Source organism: Coturnix japonica, chromosome 12, assembly GCF_001577835.2.
Source record: "Coturnix japonica isolate 7356 chromosome 12, Coturnix japonica 2.1, whole genome shotgun sequence".
Lineage (NCBI taxonomy): Eukaryota > Metazoa > Chordata > Aves > Galliformes > Phasianidae > Coturnix > Coturnix japonica.
Genome location: NC_029527.1, coordinates 15,935,984 through 15,954,723, shown reverse-complemented (window position 1 = coordinate 15,954,723; position 18,740 = coordinate 15,935,984). Strand labels below are relative to the sequence as shown.

The 18,740-nt window shown below is 55.9% G+C and overlaps 1 protein-coding gene across 1 annotated transcript; it reads right to left on the bottom strand.

Moving 5' to 3' along the window:
• Positions 1 to 11,332: 11,332 nt before the first annotated feature.
• BHLHE40 (basic helix-loop-helix family member e40) lies at positions 11,333 to 15,791 on the bottom strand. Its single transcript, XM_015875422.2, has 5 exons — positions 15,451 to 15,791; positions 15,285 to 15,354; positions 14,838 to 14,945; positions 14,374 to 14,497; positions 11,333 to 13,589 (listed from the first exon to the last, which is right to left on the bottom strand). The coding sequence occupies exons 1-5, from the start codon at positions 15,528 to 15,530 to the stop codon at positions 12,766 to 12,768; spliced, it is 1,206 nt and encodes a 401-aa protein (XP_015730908.1). The 5' UTR covers positions 15,531 to 15,791; the 3' UTR covers positions 11,333 to 12,765.
• Positions 15,792 to 18,740: the final 2,949 nt, after the last annotated feature.

The window sequence follows — 18,740 nt, the reverse complement described above, 5'->3', positions numbered from 1 at the left end:
CACAGGGGATGACTGTCTGGCATCAGCGATGCCAACCACACCAGGAGGGTTCATGCTACATTTCCTACTGGCACCTTATCTGCCTGGCAGCCCTGCTGGCCTTGCTGGGGGATCTGTATTAATTGCTTTCTCTCTGCTCAGTGTTATGCAGGAGGAATGCTAAGTGCTGCACACAGCGGAAAAAGCCCATTTCCATCCATCCCACCAAGCTGGGCTGCACCGTGTGCTGCTGGTGGAACTGTCTGCACTGAAACGAGTCTGCTCTGTGGCAAAGAGATGAGAAATTCCCCCCTCCCTGGTGTCAGGGAAAGTAGCCGTGCATATGCTTTTCCACCCCAACACATGGCTTTCCTTTGCCAGCAACTACGCTCCTTCCAATTAAGCTGTGATATGAACTACACTTTGAAAGTTCTTAATCCATTTTATGGTTCATTAACTCAGAAAATTTCCTGCCCATGGTTAGCTGTATCAAAGGGGATGGAATGCCTGGCACCAATTAGTTCTAATAATGAGCTAAATTGTGCACAGATTTCCGAGCCTGTCATTAGCATGAGAAAAATAGGACAGCTCATCTCAAAATAGAATGTCTTACTGGACAGTTCTTTAATTTCTCTTTGGCTGGAGACCACTCCTGCTGGCTGGTGCACACAGCTCAAAAACTAATTGATTTGATTAGCTACAGAGCCCGGCTGCGTGGCACTGCCCTTGCTGCTGAACAGGCAACACGACCAAATAATAGCATCAATATTGGTGTGAGATTTTGCATTTCTGCCTGTTCGTGTTTCATGCTTAAAGGAGGCAATACACGTACCCTGCCTGTGCCTTCTGCTCACACTGCCATCGGTTTTCTCTCAAGAGGGATGGAGCTGGCCACGTGTAAAACAGCCCAGAAGCTGATGGTTCCTTCCAGATCAGGTATCTGTTGTACAGAGGGAGAGTGAAACACGGAGCTGAGTTTGTGAGCAGGGCTCAGGCTGTGAGCTTTGCTGCGCAGCACCAGCAGGTGGGGTCTGCTTCCATCCTGCAATTCCGAGTCCTTCTGAAAGTAACAGCGAAAGAAAAACACGCAAATGAGAGCATAGTTAATACAGGTGTGTCGAGCTCATGTTAAAAGTGCTCAGAGAGAAAGGATACGGTGAGTGGTCACTGCCATTCCTGCCCAGAGCTGCGTGTCCCAGCAGCAGCAGCTGCGCCCTGGCACACCGTCATTCTCTGCTCAGTGAATCAGATCCACATCAACAAACTCACGAGACGAAATGCCACCCCAGCCCATGTGCTGGATTTAAGCCTTCTCCCTTACCCCCACCCCCCTCCCTTTCTGCCTTGAATGGTACCCCAAGATCTCACTAAAGCCAGAGCTTAACAATTCAGGAAGATTTCCACACACACAGCAGCTGATCTATGCTGCAGTCTGTTGTGAATTACTCCTGCTAACAGCAAAAGAGTTATTCCTCTTCCTACATCCATTTTCTAAAGAACAACTAGAGCTGGACATGGAGTGACTGTCATCAGACCTCCATCCAGCATGCTGCCTGCACAGCTGGAGCAGCCAGGGACAGTGACCTGCATCTTCCCACAGCTGGACACAAAGCTTGCTCTTTTGCAAGGCTTTTGGGTATGGGCACAGCATAAAAACACACTAACCAACCTCAAAATGCAAGGGAAGGATTTTACTGTGTCTTCACACCTCTTCTCAGCAAGAAACCTGCCTATTGTGCTGCTTTGGTTTGAGCTAAAACAGAAATATTCCTTTGCCATTGAAAGGGAGACATGCACTGAAAACTCAATTGTAATTCTTACTGTCTTAGTGAGGTCTGCATGCTGACAACACTCCTTTCAGTCTTGCACAGGATGGCATAACATGTTTAACACACCGGGGAGGACAGGCACAAGAGGGGAGGAGGCACAGCCTGGGAGTCTCTGAGGCTTTGGTCCTGCAGAAACCTGACTGCACAGCCATATCTCATTGCTCAGACTCCTGATATTCATCTGGGAGATGGGCTGCTGGGTCAGGCAGATGCCTCCCTTGGCTGTGGGCTTCCTAGATGCCAGAGAGGACTGCTCCTAGGTGAGCCCATTTGAAAATCCTCAGGGTGTTGTGCCACCGAGGCAACATCATGTCAGGTCTGCAGGGAGGAATTACCTCTGAGCACCTCTGCTGCCTTCTGGTAGCCCAGCAGACTGGAAACGTGGCAGCTAAGAGGTTGGCAGGCTGCAAGCTTTTCCACTGCTGACAAGGAAAATATAAATGATCACAGTTGCTTTAGCATTCTGATTTGGTAGAGGCTGGCAAGCACTTTGCAGCGTGAGTTGCTGCATGCAGGCAATGACCTTCAGGAATGCTGGAGTCTCCCCACCGCGAGGCAACAGGAGTGTGAATCAGCAGAAGAGAGAGGGGAAAAAATGATGGGCGAAAAACAGCCTGCTGTTTGCAGCAAGTTAAAAACAAAGTTTCCTCCTGGTTCTCCAGTCAGATTTATTAGCAGAGACCTTGGCACTCGCACAGAGCCCTGCGCAAAAGCCAGGCCCACGCTTGCAGATTTATTGCACAGTCAGAGCCCTCGCCAGCTCAGTCACAGCATTTCACCCTTTCTAGAATTTAGTATTAAAATCCAAAAAGAAAAGAAAGCATCCTGCCAGCACTAAGTCTAAGCACAATGTGCAGATGTGTCCTATGGAATCTGGAGGAAGCCAGCACTCAGGGCAACCCCCTGCAGCACTGGGGAGTCTCTGGGTGAGGCCCCGGGATCCAAAACAGCATTATTTCCTCACTCACACAAGATTGCTTGTTGCAGGTCACAGCCCCCCACCCAATTCTTCCTCCTCCCCAGCACCAAGGGCAAGAGGTGGCTGTGGAGATGGGTCAGGAGTGGCACTGCCACCCTGTTTGCAAGAATAGATTTGAAACAGGGATCTGTTGTGGCTGGTTGCGCAGAACCATGGGCGGCCCTTATAGGTGCCTGATAAATTTAGGCTCCTATGGTTCACATTTCTCCGTACAGAATGAAAAGAGCAGAGATTTAGATTAGATAAGGAGAGAAAATTCTTCACTCAGAGCGGTGAGGCCCCAGCAGTGCTGCACAGAGTTGTGCTGCCCCATCCCCAGAGGTGCCCGAGGCCATGGAGGGGACTCTGTGCAGGCTGAGCTGTGGGGCAGACAGAATACAGCAGGAATTGGGGCTGAGGGACTTCAGAGTCCCTTCCAACCCAACCATTCTCTCATTGTGATCTTTAAGATCCCTTTCAGCCTAAGTCACTCCATCATTCTGTGGCTCTGTGATTCTACACATTCCAATCCCACCAAGGCCACCATTCTGCACTCTGTGGCCACGGTCTCTGGCATCCCTGGGTTACCCAACAGCTTTGAGCCCCTTCTCCTCACGCCTCTTCCCTGCCCGTGTCCTTGCTGGGTTTCTCCAGCAGAGGGGGGTGCAGCCTCACCAAAGCGCTCCTCACCCTCGCCTCCTCTTCTCAGCCTCACCCCAGTGTCACCCGGAGCCACCCAGCCCTACCCACAGCCCCCAGCACCTTTCTCTCTCTCCACTCACATAAGACACTGCAGGAAGGGGTTTCGCCTGCAACGAACCATTATCAGATGGATGGATGCTGAGCACTTGTCTGCTTGTCGATCCCAATGCCTTTTTCCATGTTGTCACAGCCAAGGGGAGATAACATTGGGGACTGAGTGTCACTTGGAAACAACAGATGGATGCTTGTTGTGTGCAGCAAGCCAGAGGGACCCACCTAATGCTCCATCCCTGGTGGGGCCTGGGCAGACTGAGCTACAGGGATACCTAACCCATACAGGGTGTGGAATTGGATGGTCTTCCGTGTCCTTTCCAACCCAAGTCACTATATGAATACTTTTAAATCAGTGCTTCATGTGGCACTGTGCAGCAAGGCTGCTGAGCAGGGAAAGAGGAACGATGTGCCCGGCATGTTCCTCTATAGGCTGCTGACCCCTCTGTGCAGCAGGAGGTGTGGGTGCATGCTGGGATGGCTGCAGGGCTCTCTGTGTCCCTGCCCTGCCCTAAGGTGAGTGCTGGAGAGCTGCACTCCAGACATGTTTCTGAGCCAAGCTTGCTTTCTTTCCCCTACCCAGTTGTTTTCTCCTTGGCAAAACCATCTGAAAGCACAAACAGTCTGCAGCCGTGCTCGCTCTTCCTGTTTTGTATGCATGAGCAGCAAAAGGAATTTCAGATTTCGCTGTAACACTGTGCACAGATGCCTGCTGGAGAGCATCGCTCTGATTAGCTCTCATTCTACAACCAAGAAAACAAGAAAGAATGAAAATAAGGGAGAGCCCAGCATGTGGCTTCTGTGCCTCTCTTTCAGTAATGAGGAAATGCAGTGCTTTGCGCACTGTCGCGTCAGAAGGCTGTGACTCAGTGCTGCAATAAACCTGCCCAGTGCCTAAGCTGGGGGCTCCTGCCCTGGGCCATGCTGCTGCAGGTGAGTGCCATGGCCATCCCATGGCACTGCAGGGTGTGACGGAGCCATGGCAGTTTTGTAACTGTGAGCAATGTACCCCAGGTCACAGAAGCCCGAGACAGGAAAATTAGATTTAGATCTGGGAATTAAATTAGCAAAAGGGATGAAAAAGAAGAGAAATGCCTCACATCCAGGCACTCATCTTTGGCAGAATTCATCTCTGGAAAGAAAAAGGCATTGGGCTGTGAATGTTGCAGATAGCTGTGGTGCATGGACTGGGCCAAACTCCCCATCCTGAGCTCCCTGAACTTTGAGCAATTGATGCAGATCCAGGTTTAAAATTTCCACTGGGGTTTTCTCATTAAAACCAGCAACAGAAGGCCCTGGCTCCATGCAGAGGCCACACCAGGACTTGATTTGCCCCTCCTGCCACATACTGCCCACCCCTCTCTTCATCTTTTTTCAGGGTATGCTGGCCTGGACTCAAGCCCCAGTGCTCACACACCACAAGGTTGCAGGGATTGGGGCAGCCCTACTTCTGATCAGCTGCAGGTATCTGCATACAGATCTCTGAGAGGCTGGATCCCACCTGAAGCTGCAGGCACTCAGAGCCCCTCTCAGAGCATGAGAGGCAGAATCCTGCAAGCAGTATGTACCTCCTGCCCACACACCTGAATCCCCCCCACTCACTTTCCAACTGGACCCATCCTGCTTCATTAATCAAAGCCTCCTCTCCTTCACATGGCACTACAAGCCAATCCATGCACCAGGACTCCAGCAGCTCCCAGGAAGCTGGGAATCCCCATCAGCAGCTCACATCCCCTTCCCTGGTGAACACCCTTATGGAGGCACCCAAACGGTGCCCACCCCGCACATCCTGACTGACTACAGCTGGAAGGAGCCGTGCACTGGTCGGTGGGCTCATTAGTCCCAGCTGTGTAAACTGGAGGGGCTGATGGTGCCCTTCGGGGTGTGCTCTGCTGACCCTCCCGTCACCCCGCAGCCTGACGAAAGAGAAAGGAAGGAAGGAAGGAAGAGGCAGCGTTCATTTACATGAGATAAGAGCTCGATGGAGCAACCCGACCTGAAGGGCGCTTGGCACGGCCGGGCAGCGCAGCGCTGCCATGGCACGGGGTGTGACAGCCCTGCAGGACCCGGGCACTGCTGCTAACAAACGCTGCGGAGTGAAACAGCCGCGGTCCACATCCTATTTCTCAGGAGGGAGGAAGGAAGGAAGGACACGTGTAAAGAAACCTCGCAGTAAATGATCCTACTGCTTTTTTTTTTTTTTTTTTTCCTTTCCTCCTGTAACCCCTCTGGCCTTACAAACAGGAACTTCATTTTAAACTAAAAATAAAACACACTGCCTATTTAACAGTTGCAGATGGGTGTTTCCAACTGTGCTGCTAGGCTTCAGCCCCTTCTAAATGCAGCCCGAGCGAGGCAAGGCAGGAAAGTGCCTTGCTTTGCATTTGCTATATTTACATCTCATGGGCTATCGGGAGAACAGGATGTCCCCGGGGAGCTGAAATCCGAGACGCTGCGCTCTGCCTCCCGGTCAGCGCGGCACAGCCGGCCCCGTGTGAGTGACACCGTCCGCTTGACAGACACGACAGGCAGACAGCTGGGCAGACGGACAGGCGGACAGAGAACTGGACAGGTGGACAGACAGGCAGACAGACAGCCGAGGAGACAGGCGGACTCCCCAGGATGGCTGTGACACGTGTCCTGGGCAGTGCTGGGAGCTCGTGCTTCTCTCTGCCACACCTTTTTGTGCCGGGGCAGGGGAGATTAACTCTGCCTTCGACATAGCTCTGCATTTTCCCCCGCACTTTGTTTTCCATAATAAATCCCCAGCAGCCATCGGGAGCCTTTTGGTGATGGAGCAAGATGCTTCCCAGGCAGCAGCTCAGTGCCAGGGGCACAAACTCTGCCTGGATCCCATTGCACCAGGGGCCAGAAGGCGCAGGCAGGCAGGGGGATAGAGGGACCCAGAGTCTCTGCTGTGCTCATGGGGTGCAGCTGCCCCCAGGGCACACGGGACCCTGCAACACACCCACTGCCCACCTCAGTGAACGCCTTTCTCACGCGCTGGGCGTAGCTGCCCAGCATTGTGCCTCCTGCACATCACTCCACCTTGATTTCTAACCACAGCAGCTTTTGCCTGGGAGTGGTTTCCAAGCATTCAGCTCACCCATATCTTATCCACACTGGTTTCCTTTATGAGCTGCACCCACGGCAGGTCCAGGGCTTTACATGCAAACCCAAACAAATGCGCAGTTGCGGTGCTTCCCATTCCCACCCGGCCGGCTGCAGTGGGAGCGCGGTGAGTCAGGAGCACCATAAAGGAAAGTGAAATAGATCCGCCCTGCACAGACGATAGGATCAGGGCAGATTAGCACCCTTGGATCTCATTCAAGGGTCAGCATAAATCTTTAATCTTTGCAAAGTCCCAGAGCCTCCCTCCCCTGCGCTGTCTCACATGCATGCACACCAGGCATGACTAAACAGCTCTGCGGGGATGGCAGACACTTCAGAAACTCCCGGCTGGTTTTGGTTTGCAAACTCAAACAATAAAGCTGCTGTCTGCTCCCAAACGTGAGAACTTCCCCACGCAGCCGCGTTGCCCCCGATGTGAGCTGTGCTCCCGGGCTGCCACGGGGGGGACACTGCCACTCTGCCCCAGTCCTGCAGCCTATGAATGTGCGGCCAGGGGGTCAGCACGGTCCCAACACTGAGTCGCCCGAGAGGGACGTGAGGGTTTGGTTTGGGAATTGGCTGCACAGAGCTTTGCGGTGCCAGCACGGAGGGGTTCCCCATCTCTTGCACCAGCCTGGGGGGGGGGGGGAGGGGAAGGGGTAAGGAGCAAAAAGCCCTGGCCTAGTTTTTGTTTCACCGGGCTGGGCTGAGGCTCGACGGATGTGGTTTAGCGGTCAGCGCATAAGACAGCGAATGAAGAAAAAAAAAATTCCTTTGATTTCATCCAGCTCGGGTCTGTGCTTGCTCTTCCTGCGGCCATTGGGAAATCACAGCAGAGAAAACCCAGCTCACAGCTCCTGCAGCACCCGCGGCTGCTGCTCAGCCACCTCAGCACCACCCCCACCCCTTGCCCTGCACCCGGCCCCGCTCAGCACAGCCCTGAATTCTGATGGATTTATGACAACGTGTCTCCTCTCTGCCGCTCTGCGTGCAGAGGGCCAGACGGTTTCTGTACAAATGAATATTTATATGTCCGCATAAACATTTTTAATAGGAAATTGCCTAATAAGCCCTATAAACCTGCGAGCACTTGCAGCTGTCCGAGGGAGCGCAGTTGTGCTGACGGCGGCGGTGGCAGCGCAGCACCTCGCGGTGCAGTAACGCCAGGAATCCTTTGAGTCATCGTTGTGAGCGCTCTGGGATGTGAGCAGATCCCCATCTCGGCCTCTCCCCAACGCCTTCGCCTCGCTGCGAGGTTCAGATGTGGATGTGGCTGGAAAGCCCCTCCGAGCGGCGCCTCCCGGCACTCCCCACGGGCTCGTGCTGCTCACATGTGCTGGAGCAGATCCAGGGCTAAGCGGGAAGCGCTGGGCAGTGGTCCCACAGCTCGCCCCTGGGATGAGCACCTGGAAGTGAGCAAAGCAAGGAAATGCAGAAAATCAGCGCGGGCTCCGTGAAGGCAGCAGCAGCGGAAATAGCCCAGTGTTAACAGCTTGCCTTTGCTCCCCGTCATCAGCCCCAGCTGTGTGCCCCTGCCCCTTGCGACACTCCGCTCCATCACGTCTTCCCCTCACCGGCTGCAGCTGACAGACTGCTCAGAGCATTGCACACAGCTGTGGTGGCTGCAAGACTGAAACCCCGCGGGGGAGGTGATGGGGCTGGGGTGGCCCTTGGGGCAGCATCCCTTGGGGTGAGTAGCCCTCAGGGTAAACATCTCTTTGGGTGAATATCCCTCGAGGTGAGCATCCCTCGGGGCTGCATCACTAGGGGAGAGCATCCCCTGGGGCAATTATCCCTCAGGGTGAGCATCCTCAGGGCAGCATCCTCGGGGCAGCGTCCCTTTCAGTGTGCATCCCCAGGGCAGCATCCCAGTGGCCCCGCTCCCACCAGGCCTCATGCAGCCAGGCACAGAGCACGCGCTGCAGGCTCACAGCCCAGTGTTGCCCCGTGCTCTGCTCTGCAGCAGGAGGGAGCTTTGATTCAGGCGCCGCACACCCACTGCTTATTCACTGGACGACATGAGCCACTGGGCAGGGACTTGAGTTCGCTGTGACCTTTGGACACTCATTTAAACCATGGAAAGGGTGACGGGCTGCCAGCGAACGGGGAAAGAAGCAAAGGGCTGTTGTTATGTTTTGCCATCAAAGCCCTATCCCAGCACAGTCCCCATTTGGGGAGCATGGGGCCAAGATCCATGCTGGGACCCCAACCTTAAATCCTCCCTGAGCTGTTCGGAGCCACATCCACTCACACTGTGCACATCCTCAGGCAAAGACACCGACGTGAGCTCTGTACCTGTGCCAAGGACCAGCAGTACTCCAGGAATCCGCTGCCTTTTACGCTACACTGTGCCCGCACTTTTCCTTCCTGGTTCCATAGACCCCACCATGGGTGTGCTGAGAACCCATTGCACGCCATCCCCACCCCTGCCTCCCCCATCCCTGAGCCCCACACCAAGGGCTGAGCCTTGCTCAACCCTACGCCTTCTCCCACAACGCAGAGGCTAAAGCAGAAACAGCAATTATCTGGTTCAGTCTGGTGCTGCTGGCCTGAAACATGCCATGACAACGTGGTTCTTGTTTCAAAGCCTCTTTTGTACTAGGACACAGTTCAAGGGATCTTGCAATGCTGCGTTTGTAAACATGCGGCACTTGCAGCTACACGCTGGGAGATGAGAGCGGGGGCAGCAGGGGAGGGCACTGCTCCCACCAGGGCTGTGTCCCCACTTTGTGCCCACTGCAGTGTGAGGAGCTGGGAGCCCCTGGGATGCCCTTTCCTGAAAAGTCACCAAAAAAGGAGTCCTGAAAGAAAAAAAAAAAGAAGAAAAAAAAGAACCGGGGGGAGTGGGAGGGGGGACACGACGACGACACAAATGCACATAACTAGGGATTATTTTAGGCCCTGATAATGCATAATGCAAATCAGTGGCTCCTGGGTCTGCCTGCAGCCACCCTTAGCCTGCAGAGGAGTTTTCCCAACAGGTGGTGAGGAGCTCACGGCACATGTCTGCATCCTGCAGGGCTGGGGGTCCTCGCCACAGAGCTCCCACCCCACCTGCATGGGGATGGCACAGAGCAGAGCCCTGGTGGCAGAACTCCCCACGCAGTGCTTTCCTTTCAAGGCAATCCCTCTCCTGCTCCCCAGACCCTGCGCAGCATTGCCCCACTTCCCTTTGATATGTTTCTGATGGGGCTGCTTCCTCCTGTCCGCTTTTCTCCTGATCTGCTTTAGTTTTGTTCAACTTTTGTTTTTTTTGACAAATAATCCTCGTGTCTCCCTCCTTGCCTTCCTTCAAAGGGGGGTGCTCGGGAAGCCCTATTTATGGGTTGAAACGCTGCTGAAAGAGTTATTGCCATGTTATTCAGCTGCTGTGCCAAGCCTGCATGGGGATCGGGTTGCTGCTGAAAGGGTGCCAGGCACGTCTTTTTCCAGGAACCAGCCGCCGCATTTAGCCTCCGGCTGCACATGAAAGGCTGCAGTCGGAAACGTGACATTGTGTCAACATTTGAGGCAGGTCAGAGCTGGGTGAGACCATGAAAACAAGGCAGGGAACGCAGTGCGCCCGGCAGGGCAGGGGCGGTGTGGAGGGGCTTGGGTCACCTCGCATCCTCACCATCACCCCATGTCCCCATCATCCTGTGTTCCCATCCCCCTGCAGCCATGTCACCCCATATCCCTGCCCTCCATCACACATCCCTGTCCCATCCCGTGGCACACAGTGGTGGCAGCACCGAAGGGACCCCTTGTGCCCCAGGCCCACCCCCTGCACTGCCCTCCTGTCCATTCCCCTGCATGTGCCCACCAGTAAGCAAAGGGGATGGAGATGGGCCTGAAGTGGGCTGAGCACCATAGAGATGAGGCACAACCACAGTGACTACTGAGGAGCTGAAATGTGACTGTGCTGAGTGCTGCGTGCTGTCCCCAAAGGGGGTTACGCGGGGTTGCCTTCAGTGAGATCAATGTTTAGTGCTCATTAAACCAAACACCAGCACCAGGATACACAGAGCGCACAAGTCTGTGCACATGGGCAGCCCTGCGCTGCTCGCTGCCATGCAGCATGGGCACGTGTGTGCATGCCACAGTGGGGTCCCAGGGCTGCAGCAACCCCATCCCGCACATTGCTTTGCTGTCATCAGATTTTGTGACTCCTCCAAACCATAAAAACCTCCAGCACCCAGCAGGGCTCTCACATACCACCCATGTGCACAGGGTGAATGATTAGAGATGCAGCACCTGAACAGCACAGAGCAGCGGAGCACCGGGATTGACCCCATCCCACCATGAGGGCAGGAGGAGCTCCCCCATACCTGGGTCCTTGGGAAGCAGCATCCCAGCCCTGGAGCTGAGTGGGTGTGGTGAGCAGAGCGGGGCATCCTGGCAGCGCCTGCTGGTTCTCAGCAGCAGCTGGATCCACGGAATGGGGAGAAACCTCAGCTTGAGCAGGTTCACCTGGAGCTGGAAGTAGTGAGAGGAGCAATGCCCAGGGGTGCAGATAGGAAAGAGATCAGTGAATATCCCTGAAATCAATCAATGAGCATCCTCAGGAATCAAGCAGTCAATGAGCATCCCCAAATCAGTGAGGAGCATCCCAGCACATGGGAAACAGCCCCATCCCCATGCTGGTTCCTGCTCCTGCCCCCAGCCCAAGCCCTGCAGAGGAACCCAGCTCAGCTGTTGGAAAGCACAGAAGTCGACCCCCATCTTCCACAGGAAAAGAATTATTTTATTAAGTATTTTTAAACAACTACTTAACATTTACTCAAGATAAAAATATGTACAATATCCCACCTTGAAGAAGGCTCCAAAGTATAAACACTGTACCTCTCCCTAGAGAATAAAACAAAGCTCTTCTCTTCAAAAAAGAAACAACAAAGGACAACCCAGGAACAAAGATACATTCATATTTCACGCTTCTTTGATGCTCAAGTAGCTATACAAATAATAGACATTTGAAACGCTTTACCTTTTAATATATTTATATTATATATATATATATATATATATATATAACAGGATTTTACAAATAAAGGCAACAACTGTATACCAAAAAAAAAAAATAAAATAAAACCAACCCAATGAAATAAACGTTCAGAACACGATCTGCAATCAGGCATAGTGCATCTCAACAGCTGGGGCAACAGGAAGGTGAAATGGGAATCCCTATAGGAGTTGTGCTGGACACCGGTCCTCAAAACCAGTGAGAAAAACACAAAACAGGGAAAAAAGGTTGTTTAAAAAAGGGGAAAAAAAAGAGAAGCCAAACTGGGCACTGTGTCATGGCTTTACCTGCAGCAAAGGGCCCTGCAGTGCTGGGATCTATGGGGTGCGCTGAAACCCTCACCTGGGTTTAGTACAACTGGGCCACGCTCATGTGGCAGGACCGGGCTCAGCCCCCACCAGCAGCTCATTACAGGACAGGGTGCAGGTTTGTTACTCATTAGGTGTATTCCACGTAAAGCCTCCAAGCAGCATCTACCTTTTATTTATCAAAATACAGATCAGCAAAGGTGTGGAGAGAAATCCTAGTCTGCCTGAACCACTGACTATGCACAGCCAGGCTGGGAGCGCTAAGCCCCCAAAGTACCATCAGGGACAGCCAGACCCTATGGCCCAAGGCACCACGGGGACACCCAGACCCTCCACTGGGAACATCCAGACCCTCCACTGGGGACCTCCATACCTTACAGCTCAGAACCCCCAAAGTACCACCAGGATCACCCAGACCCTACAGCTCAGAGCCCCTAACGTACCACAGAGGGCATCCGTACCCTGCAGCAGGGCCATCCATACCTTCCACTGGGGACAATCTAGACCCTACAGACCCACATCTGCCTCTCGGGGTATTTTTTCACAGCTTTGACACATGGCAGCTGACTGAGCCAACCCGTTCTGTGGGTGAAGAGAGGGGGGTGGAAAGCATCGAGCTCTTTGCTTTGTCCTTTTGGAAGCAGCTCTGCACGGCCAAGCCAGGTGCCTCCTTCATCCTCCTGCACGTTCCCTGGCACAGAGGACAGGGACGTGGCTCCCTGCACGCCACGAGCCGTGGCCCACACCTCCCTCCAGCCAATGCATACAAGTGAAACGGTCTCAAACTGGAAAACAAAAAAAGACAACAAACCAAAACCCACGTCGCATTTAGTCTTTGGTTTCCAAGTTCAACGGGGGGATCTGCTTCAGTGCCTGCAGCAGGGCCGAGGAGTCGATGGGGGAGCGGGTGGGCCCCGGGGAGGGCAGTCTCTGGGGCAGCAGCAGTGGGGGGGACAGCTTGTCAGGGCCCACAAAGCCGGTGAGCGCAGCGGTGGGCGTGGGCAGCCCGGGGTACAGCACAGGGACGGAGGCCGGGTACCAGCACTTCTCCAGCATGGGCAGGTAGGCAGTGGCGGATGGTGGGATCAGGTAGAAGGGCAGGCACAAGGGGGGCTGGTGGGCGTGGGGGGGCAGGAAGCCGCCCGCAGTGCCCATCACCTCGTTGCCAAAGGGGCTGTCGTCATCAGGCACCTCCAGCCTGCTCCTCTTGGCCGGAGGGTCCTCGCTCTCTTGCTTGATGGAGCTGATCCTCTCCTGGACGGCGTATTTCAGTTCGGTATCCTTTGGGAAATAGGGCTGCTCCGGTTTGGAGTCGTTTTTCTCCAGCTCCCCCCCATAGCCGCTGTCCGTGTCTGTGTCGCTGCCGCTCTGCTCCCCGCTGGAGGCAGCGAATGTCCTTTGGATGACGGGCACACAGTTCTGCCCGCGCCCCTCGCCCGCTTTGCCCCCCGGCACCGTCTTCTCCTTCAGGTCCTTGGGGCTGCCCGGCAGCAGCTCGGCCGCCACGCGGTGCAGGTGCCCCACCAGCTGCGCTGCCTTCAGCTCCTTGTTGTCGTGCTTGGCCACGTACTGCAGCAGCTCCTTGGCGCACAGCTGGAAGCCAGAGCGGAACATCTCCTGGCTGGAGTCGAGGTTCCTCGCGGACAGGTCACCTGAGGAAACATTAACAGGGAGAAATTAAAAATTAACAGCACGCCAAATACTTCCATCACCACCTCCAGGCTGACAGCACGCGTCCGGTACAACACAGCCAGCACAGCAAACTCAGTGGCCAACCTGAGTTCCCACAACTTATGCGCCAGAATCCAACCTGCTACTTTCACATCCCTCCATTCACTTCTACCCGTGCCCTTCATCTTTCAATTCTGCATTTGGCACTTCCACTGGGGAACAAGCAGACAGTGCATCCCACACCCAGCAGGACCCCTCAATGCCACGCTGTGCCCCCACTGCCAATGGGTCTCCCCTGGTGCTGTCCCTGCAGGGCAGTGGCACCTCGTTGGCCAAGCTCAGTTTGACTTTATCAGAGCCATGTGAATGCCACGTGTGCAAGCAGCAGGAGGAAGCAGAGGGAGCGAGCAGCCACTGTGCTGAGCCCCGTCCACCTGCAGAATGAGGGAACACAGATCTGCACACGGACAGCGGGTGTTTGTGTGCTCTGGGGGAAAAGGAAAGCGCAGAACCAGGATCCAAAGCTCATGAATGGAGAGAGCTGAACGACTTTGGAGAGGGCATCACAGCAAAGCTGCGCTTTAAATAAAACTACTTCAAATCCACTTTAAAATGAAAGCGACCGCACAGCACGCCTGGCTCCGACCCCATGGAGAGCTGCACTTGCTCTGCACAAGCAAAGCGAGAGAAACTGATGGCAATCAAAGGGCAGAGGCTCAGGCATCCCTTCCCCGCGCAGTGTCCCCGCACGCTGCACTCACGCACCTGCCTGCAGCCCGCTCTGCAGCGCCAGGATCTTCTGCTGCTGCTGCTCCGTCAGCGCCGTCAGCGCCTTCAGGTGCTTCAGGGTCAGCTCCAGCACCACCGCCTTCTCCAGGTGACCGAGGGTCTGCGGGCAGAGCACACAACGCGTTGGACGCTGCGGGGGTGGGGGTGGAAATAGGCGCTGGGAGACATTCCCACGGCAAAGGTGGGGGCGATTTGGGGCAGGGACTCGGGGGCAGCGCTGCTAATTGGGGAAGGCACAAGTCGTGCTTCCTGTGAACAGAAATATCCGGAATTTGGACGGAACACACAGAGAGCAGCCGCGGGGCAGCCCCCGGCCCCACATCCCGGGGGTATTTGGGGACGCCCAACCCCGAGCACAGCTCCGTGCCTCGGCGCTGCTGCCCCCGCCGGCATCGCGCGCTCAACGCAGGGCCGGGCCCGGAGCCCCGTTGTGCCCGTACCGTCAGCTTGAGGTGCTCGGGCAGCAGGTCCTTGAGCTGGGCGATGCACTCGTTGATCCTGTCGCGGCGCTTCTTCTCTATCAGCCTGTGGGGCAGCTTGTAGGTATCCTGTAAGGAGCGGCGGGTCAGCGCTCCGCACCCACCCTCCGTCTTTTTGCCTTCTTTCCTTTTTTTCCCCCTTCCCAAATAATCGCTAAACCCACCACGCATTCCACCCTCTGTTCTTTTTTCCTTTTCCTTTTGCTTTCCCCCCCCCTCCCCACCCAAATACTCACGCACCCCCTCCGCCCCCCACCCCGCAGCATTTCTTTTTTATTTCCCCCAGAATTACCCAGTGGAGGCCCCTTCCCCCCTTCCCGCATCACCCCACAGAAGCTCAGCTCTCTTTCTCACTCCCCCCCATCCCAACGATCGCTGACCCCCGCCCCGCACCGCCCACCCCGTTACCTTGCTGTCCTCGCTCCTCTTTAACCCCCTCCTGGGCTTGTACACTTGGTACATGTGCGCGAAGTCCAGCCTGCACGGGCGAAACGAAAGCAGCGAGGTTACCCCTGTCCCCGGGGCCGCGGCGGGGGGACGCTCTCGTGTCGTCCTGTCCCCCCCGCAGCCTTACCCCGGCACATCGGCGCTCTCCAGGGCGGGCAGTTTGCCCAGGCACACGGGCGGGGGCTGCGCGCTGGGGATGCGCTCCATGGGGGCGCGGAGCGGAGCGGTGCCGCGGGAGCCGGGAGGAGCGGAGCGGTGCGGTGCGGTGCGGAGCTCAGCGCGGGCAGCTCATGCCGCGTCCCCGCCTCGCCGGCTGAGGAGCGGAGGGAGGCGGAGGGCCGGGTTAAATGCGGCCGAGTGGGTGGACGGCGGCGACGTGCGTTACCCTGTGACTCCCGGCACGTCTGGCCGGGCTCCCCCCCCCGCTCCCTCCCTCCCTCCATCGCCGTCACATGAGGCTCACGTGTCGGCGAGCGGCGGCCTTCCTCCCCCCGCCCGCTCCGCCGTGCAACGTGCCGGGGGGGGGTGGAGGCGGGGCGGCCGGTCCGTGGCCCCGGGTGGCCCCGACCCCGGTTGCTTCCCGGCCGCCCCTCGGGCTCTGCCCCGCCGTCCCGCAGCGGAGCGGGGCAGGAGCTCGGCACCCGACTCCCGTTCTTCAACACTCCCGCGGCGCGTCGGTAATCCCCGCTGCCGGAGCCCTTTGGCTGCTCCCTTCTCTCCGAGCCGTCCCGAGGCTCGGGGTTTACTCATGACCTTAAGGGATGTTGCCAAGGATTTTGGAGTCCCCCTAAAAAGAGGATCCGAGTGGAGCGATGGCATTCCTGGGCGGCAAGTGGGATGGCGGAGAGTTGGGTTACATTGTCCTCCCTATGATCAGCTTTCATAAGCTGGGGCTGATGCAATCAGCAATTTGTCTCCGAGATTTTGTTTGCTGAATTATTTCTGCGCAGAAATGCATACATACAGGGCGTACAGAATGCAGCAAAGAGGCCAAATTTCCTGCAGTCACGGGTCTGAGGTGCTGTCCCAGGAGAGGAGCAGACAGTGCCCAGCAGTGATCTGCACTTATCTACAGACCCCCCAGAAGCCAAGGGCTCGCAGTTCGGGCTCAAGTTGTACTGAGGGCTCGGAGATGGTGATTTGGGGCAAAACACTGTGAAATCCCAACAGCAGCATCGGATAGAGCCCGTGTGGGCAGCTCGGAGTTAGCAGCTGGGCTGCGGCTTCAGCCTCACGATAAGGTTACTGCGGGTGGTTTTGTTTTAAAATGTCCCTTACTTAATATATCCACGAAGGCCAGGCATGTGCCTGTGGCCTGGAATCAGATAGCTGACTCCTCTGCTCTCTCATTTCCAGCAATCTCGTTTTGGGTTACCAGCACCGGAGGTTAAAGGACGGCCGCAGGCGAAGGTTATGCAGGGCAGCAGCGCTTCGGCTCGGCACCCAGCGGGCACCCGATGGGCATCCCCAGAGCCCTCCTACTGAACACACCCCCACCCTCCCAGCAGCCTGCAGGTGGTGACCAAAGCTCGGACTGAGCCTTGAAAACACACTGCCCAGAGCTGTGGTGCCCCATCCCTGGAGGTGCCCAAGACCATGGGTGGGCCCTGGGCAGCTTGAGCTGGGGGGCAGCCAGCCTGTGGCAGGGGTGGGGGCTGGGTGACCTGTATGGTTCCATCCAACCCAACCATTGCATTAATCTGTGATGGTGTCGGGGTACCCATTGGGAAAAGCAGTGAGAGCCAATGGCACTGAGGGTCTGCTATGAGCAGGGTGCTGGCACTGCATGGTGAGAGCCTGCAGCCCATCAGCCATGAGCTCTCTTCTGACCGAGCATGGGGATGTTTGCCAGCACCCAGCACAGCAGTGGGAGGAACACGTGGGCAGGAACTATTTGGAAGTGGCAAAATTTGTGGACATAACAATTTGTAATAAGAGACCTTATCCCACTTTAAGGCTCTGTTTAATGAAATCTCCCCACTGTGCCGTGACAGCCGCCCTGCCCATGCGCTCGCTGCTAACCAGGTCCCTGCTTGCACCATCGCTTGGAAAAACACCCCCGGCTCTGTGCTGCCAGCGGGACCTCGAGTGCCCCCAGCCCTGGTGTGAAGGGCTGCCCCCAGTCCCATGGCCATGCATTGGGGGCTGCCGAGTGCTGCTCCTGTGTACCCGTGAGGGCTTTGCACAAAGGTATCAGATCCCCACACAGCTCTGCCCAACATCAAGCAGTGAGTCAGCCCCGGGCCGTCAGATGTCTGTGCTTCAGCTCTCAGATCTGCAGAGCGGGGAGCACGGCGCTCTGCAGGTATGCAAAGCAGAGTGAGGTGCCTTCAGATCTCTGGCTCAGAAAGCACCGCACCACCCAACTGCAGAGCTGTTTATTTTTCCCTGGTATCTGAGTGCCCGGGTGAGAATCAATAGCAGGGAGGTCTGCTCTCCCTGCAGGGCACAGGGAGCAGTGGCTGCAGTGACACAGTGCGTTTCTTTCCTACCTGGATATAAACAATTCCTTCTCATACCAATAAAACCCCAAACCAAGCAGGCATGAGAAAGGAGCAGGAGCTCATTACACATGGTTCGACTCGGGGCACAGCTAGGTCAGAGGGACCCTCCACCCCCTGCTGAGGACAGAGGGCTGTGGGTGCAGAACTGAGCTCAGTGGTGATGTTTGGCCCCTTGGAAAAAAGAGGACACAAAGAAAATGCAGGAGGTAAGGAAGGGCAGAAACATGGTGCCATCATCCCCTGCACACGGGGATCCCTGTACATCATGAGCCGGATGCATGCCAGACATTCACGTGAAAGAAGCAAGGGCAGGAATTCAGCACCATAGGAAACATTCATGGCAGACTTGTGCCCAGTGAAGGTCATACATGGCTTCGCACCCCCCAGCACCTCCCAGCCCTCCCCATTGCAGCCCCACTGACAGCCCTCGGGGCTGGGCAGCACAGGAGGGGGGAGCGCAGCACATCGCGTCCTGCAGCGCCCTGCCCTCCGTATCGCAGCCATCTGCCCGAGAAGCACTGGAGCAAACCACAACTGAGGGTGTTGCTGTCTTCCCCAAATACTTTCTCTAATGAGGTTTTTAAATAGTCCTGCCCCGCCCACGCGGGCACCCAGGGCACTTTCATCTCAGGTGCTTGGGAGCTGGGTGGGACCCTGCTGGCACAGGGCAGGGGAGCACTGCTCCCTTCCTGGCCCTCAGAGATGCCCCGTGTATGTGGGGCCGAATGTCAGCAAGCAGCTGGCTGTGCTCATGGCTCATGGCTCCATCAGATGTGACCTGTAGCTGCCTCTCACCCTAATGGCCACACAAGAAAATCACAGTCATCCCTCCCAGTGTCGTAAACTCTATGACCATATAATGAAATAAAGTCCTGCCCAGAGGGGCTGAGTGCATCCACAGCTGCTGCCCAGA

Excerpts from the sequence above, each read along its gene's own strand:
- BHLHE40 (XM_015875422.2), bottom strand. The coding sequence starts at position 15,530 with ATGGAGCGCATCCCCAGCGCGCAGCCCCCGCCCGTGTGCCTGGGCAAA. Across the intron at positions 15,355-15,450 it reads GAGAGCGCCGATGTGCCGGG|GCTGGACTTCGCGCACATGT; the intron begins GTAAGGCTGCGG and ends TCGCCCGTGCAG. Across the intron at positions 13,590-14,373 it reads GCAGAGCGGGCTGCAGGCAG|GTGACCTGTCCGCGAGGAAC; the intron begins GTGCGTGAGTGC and ends ATGTTTCCTCAG.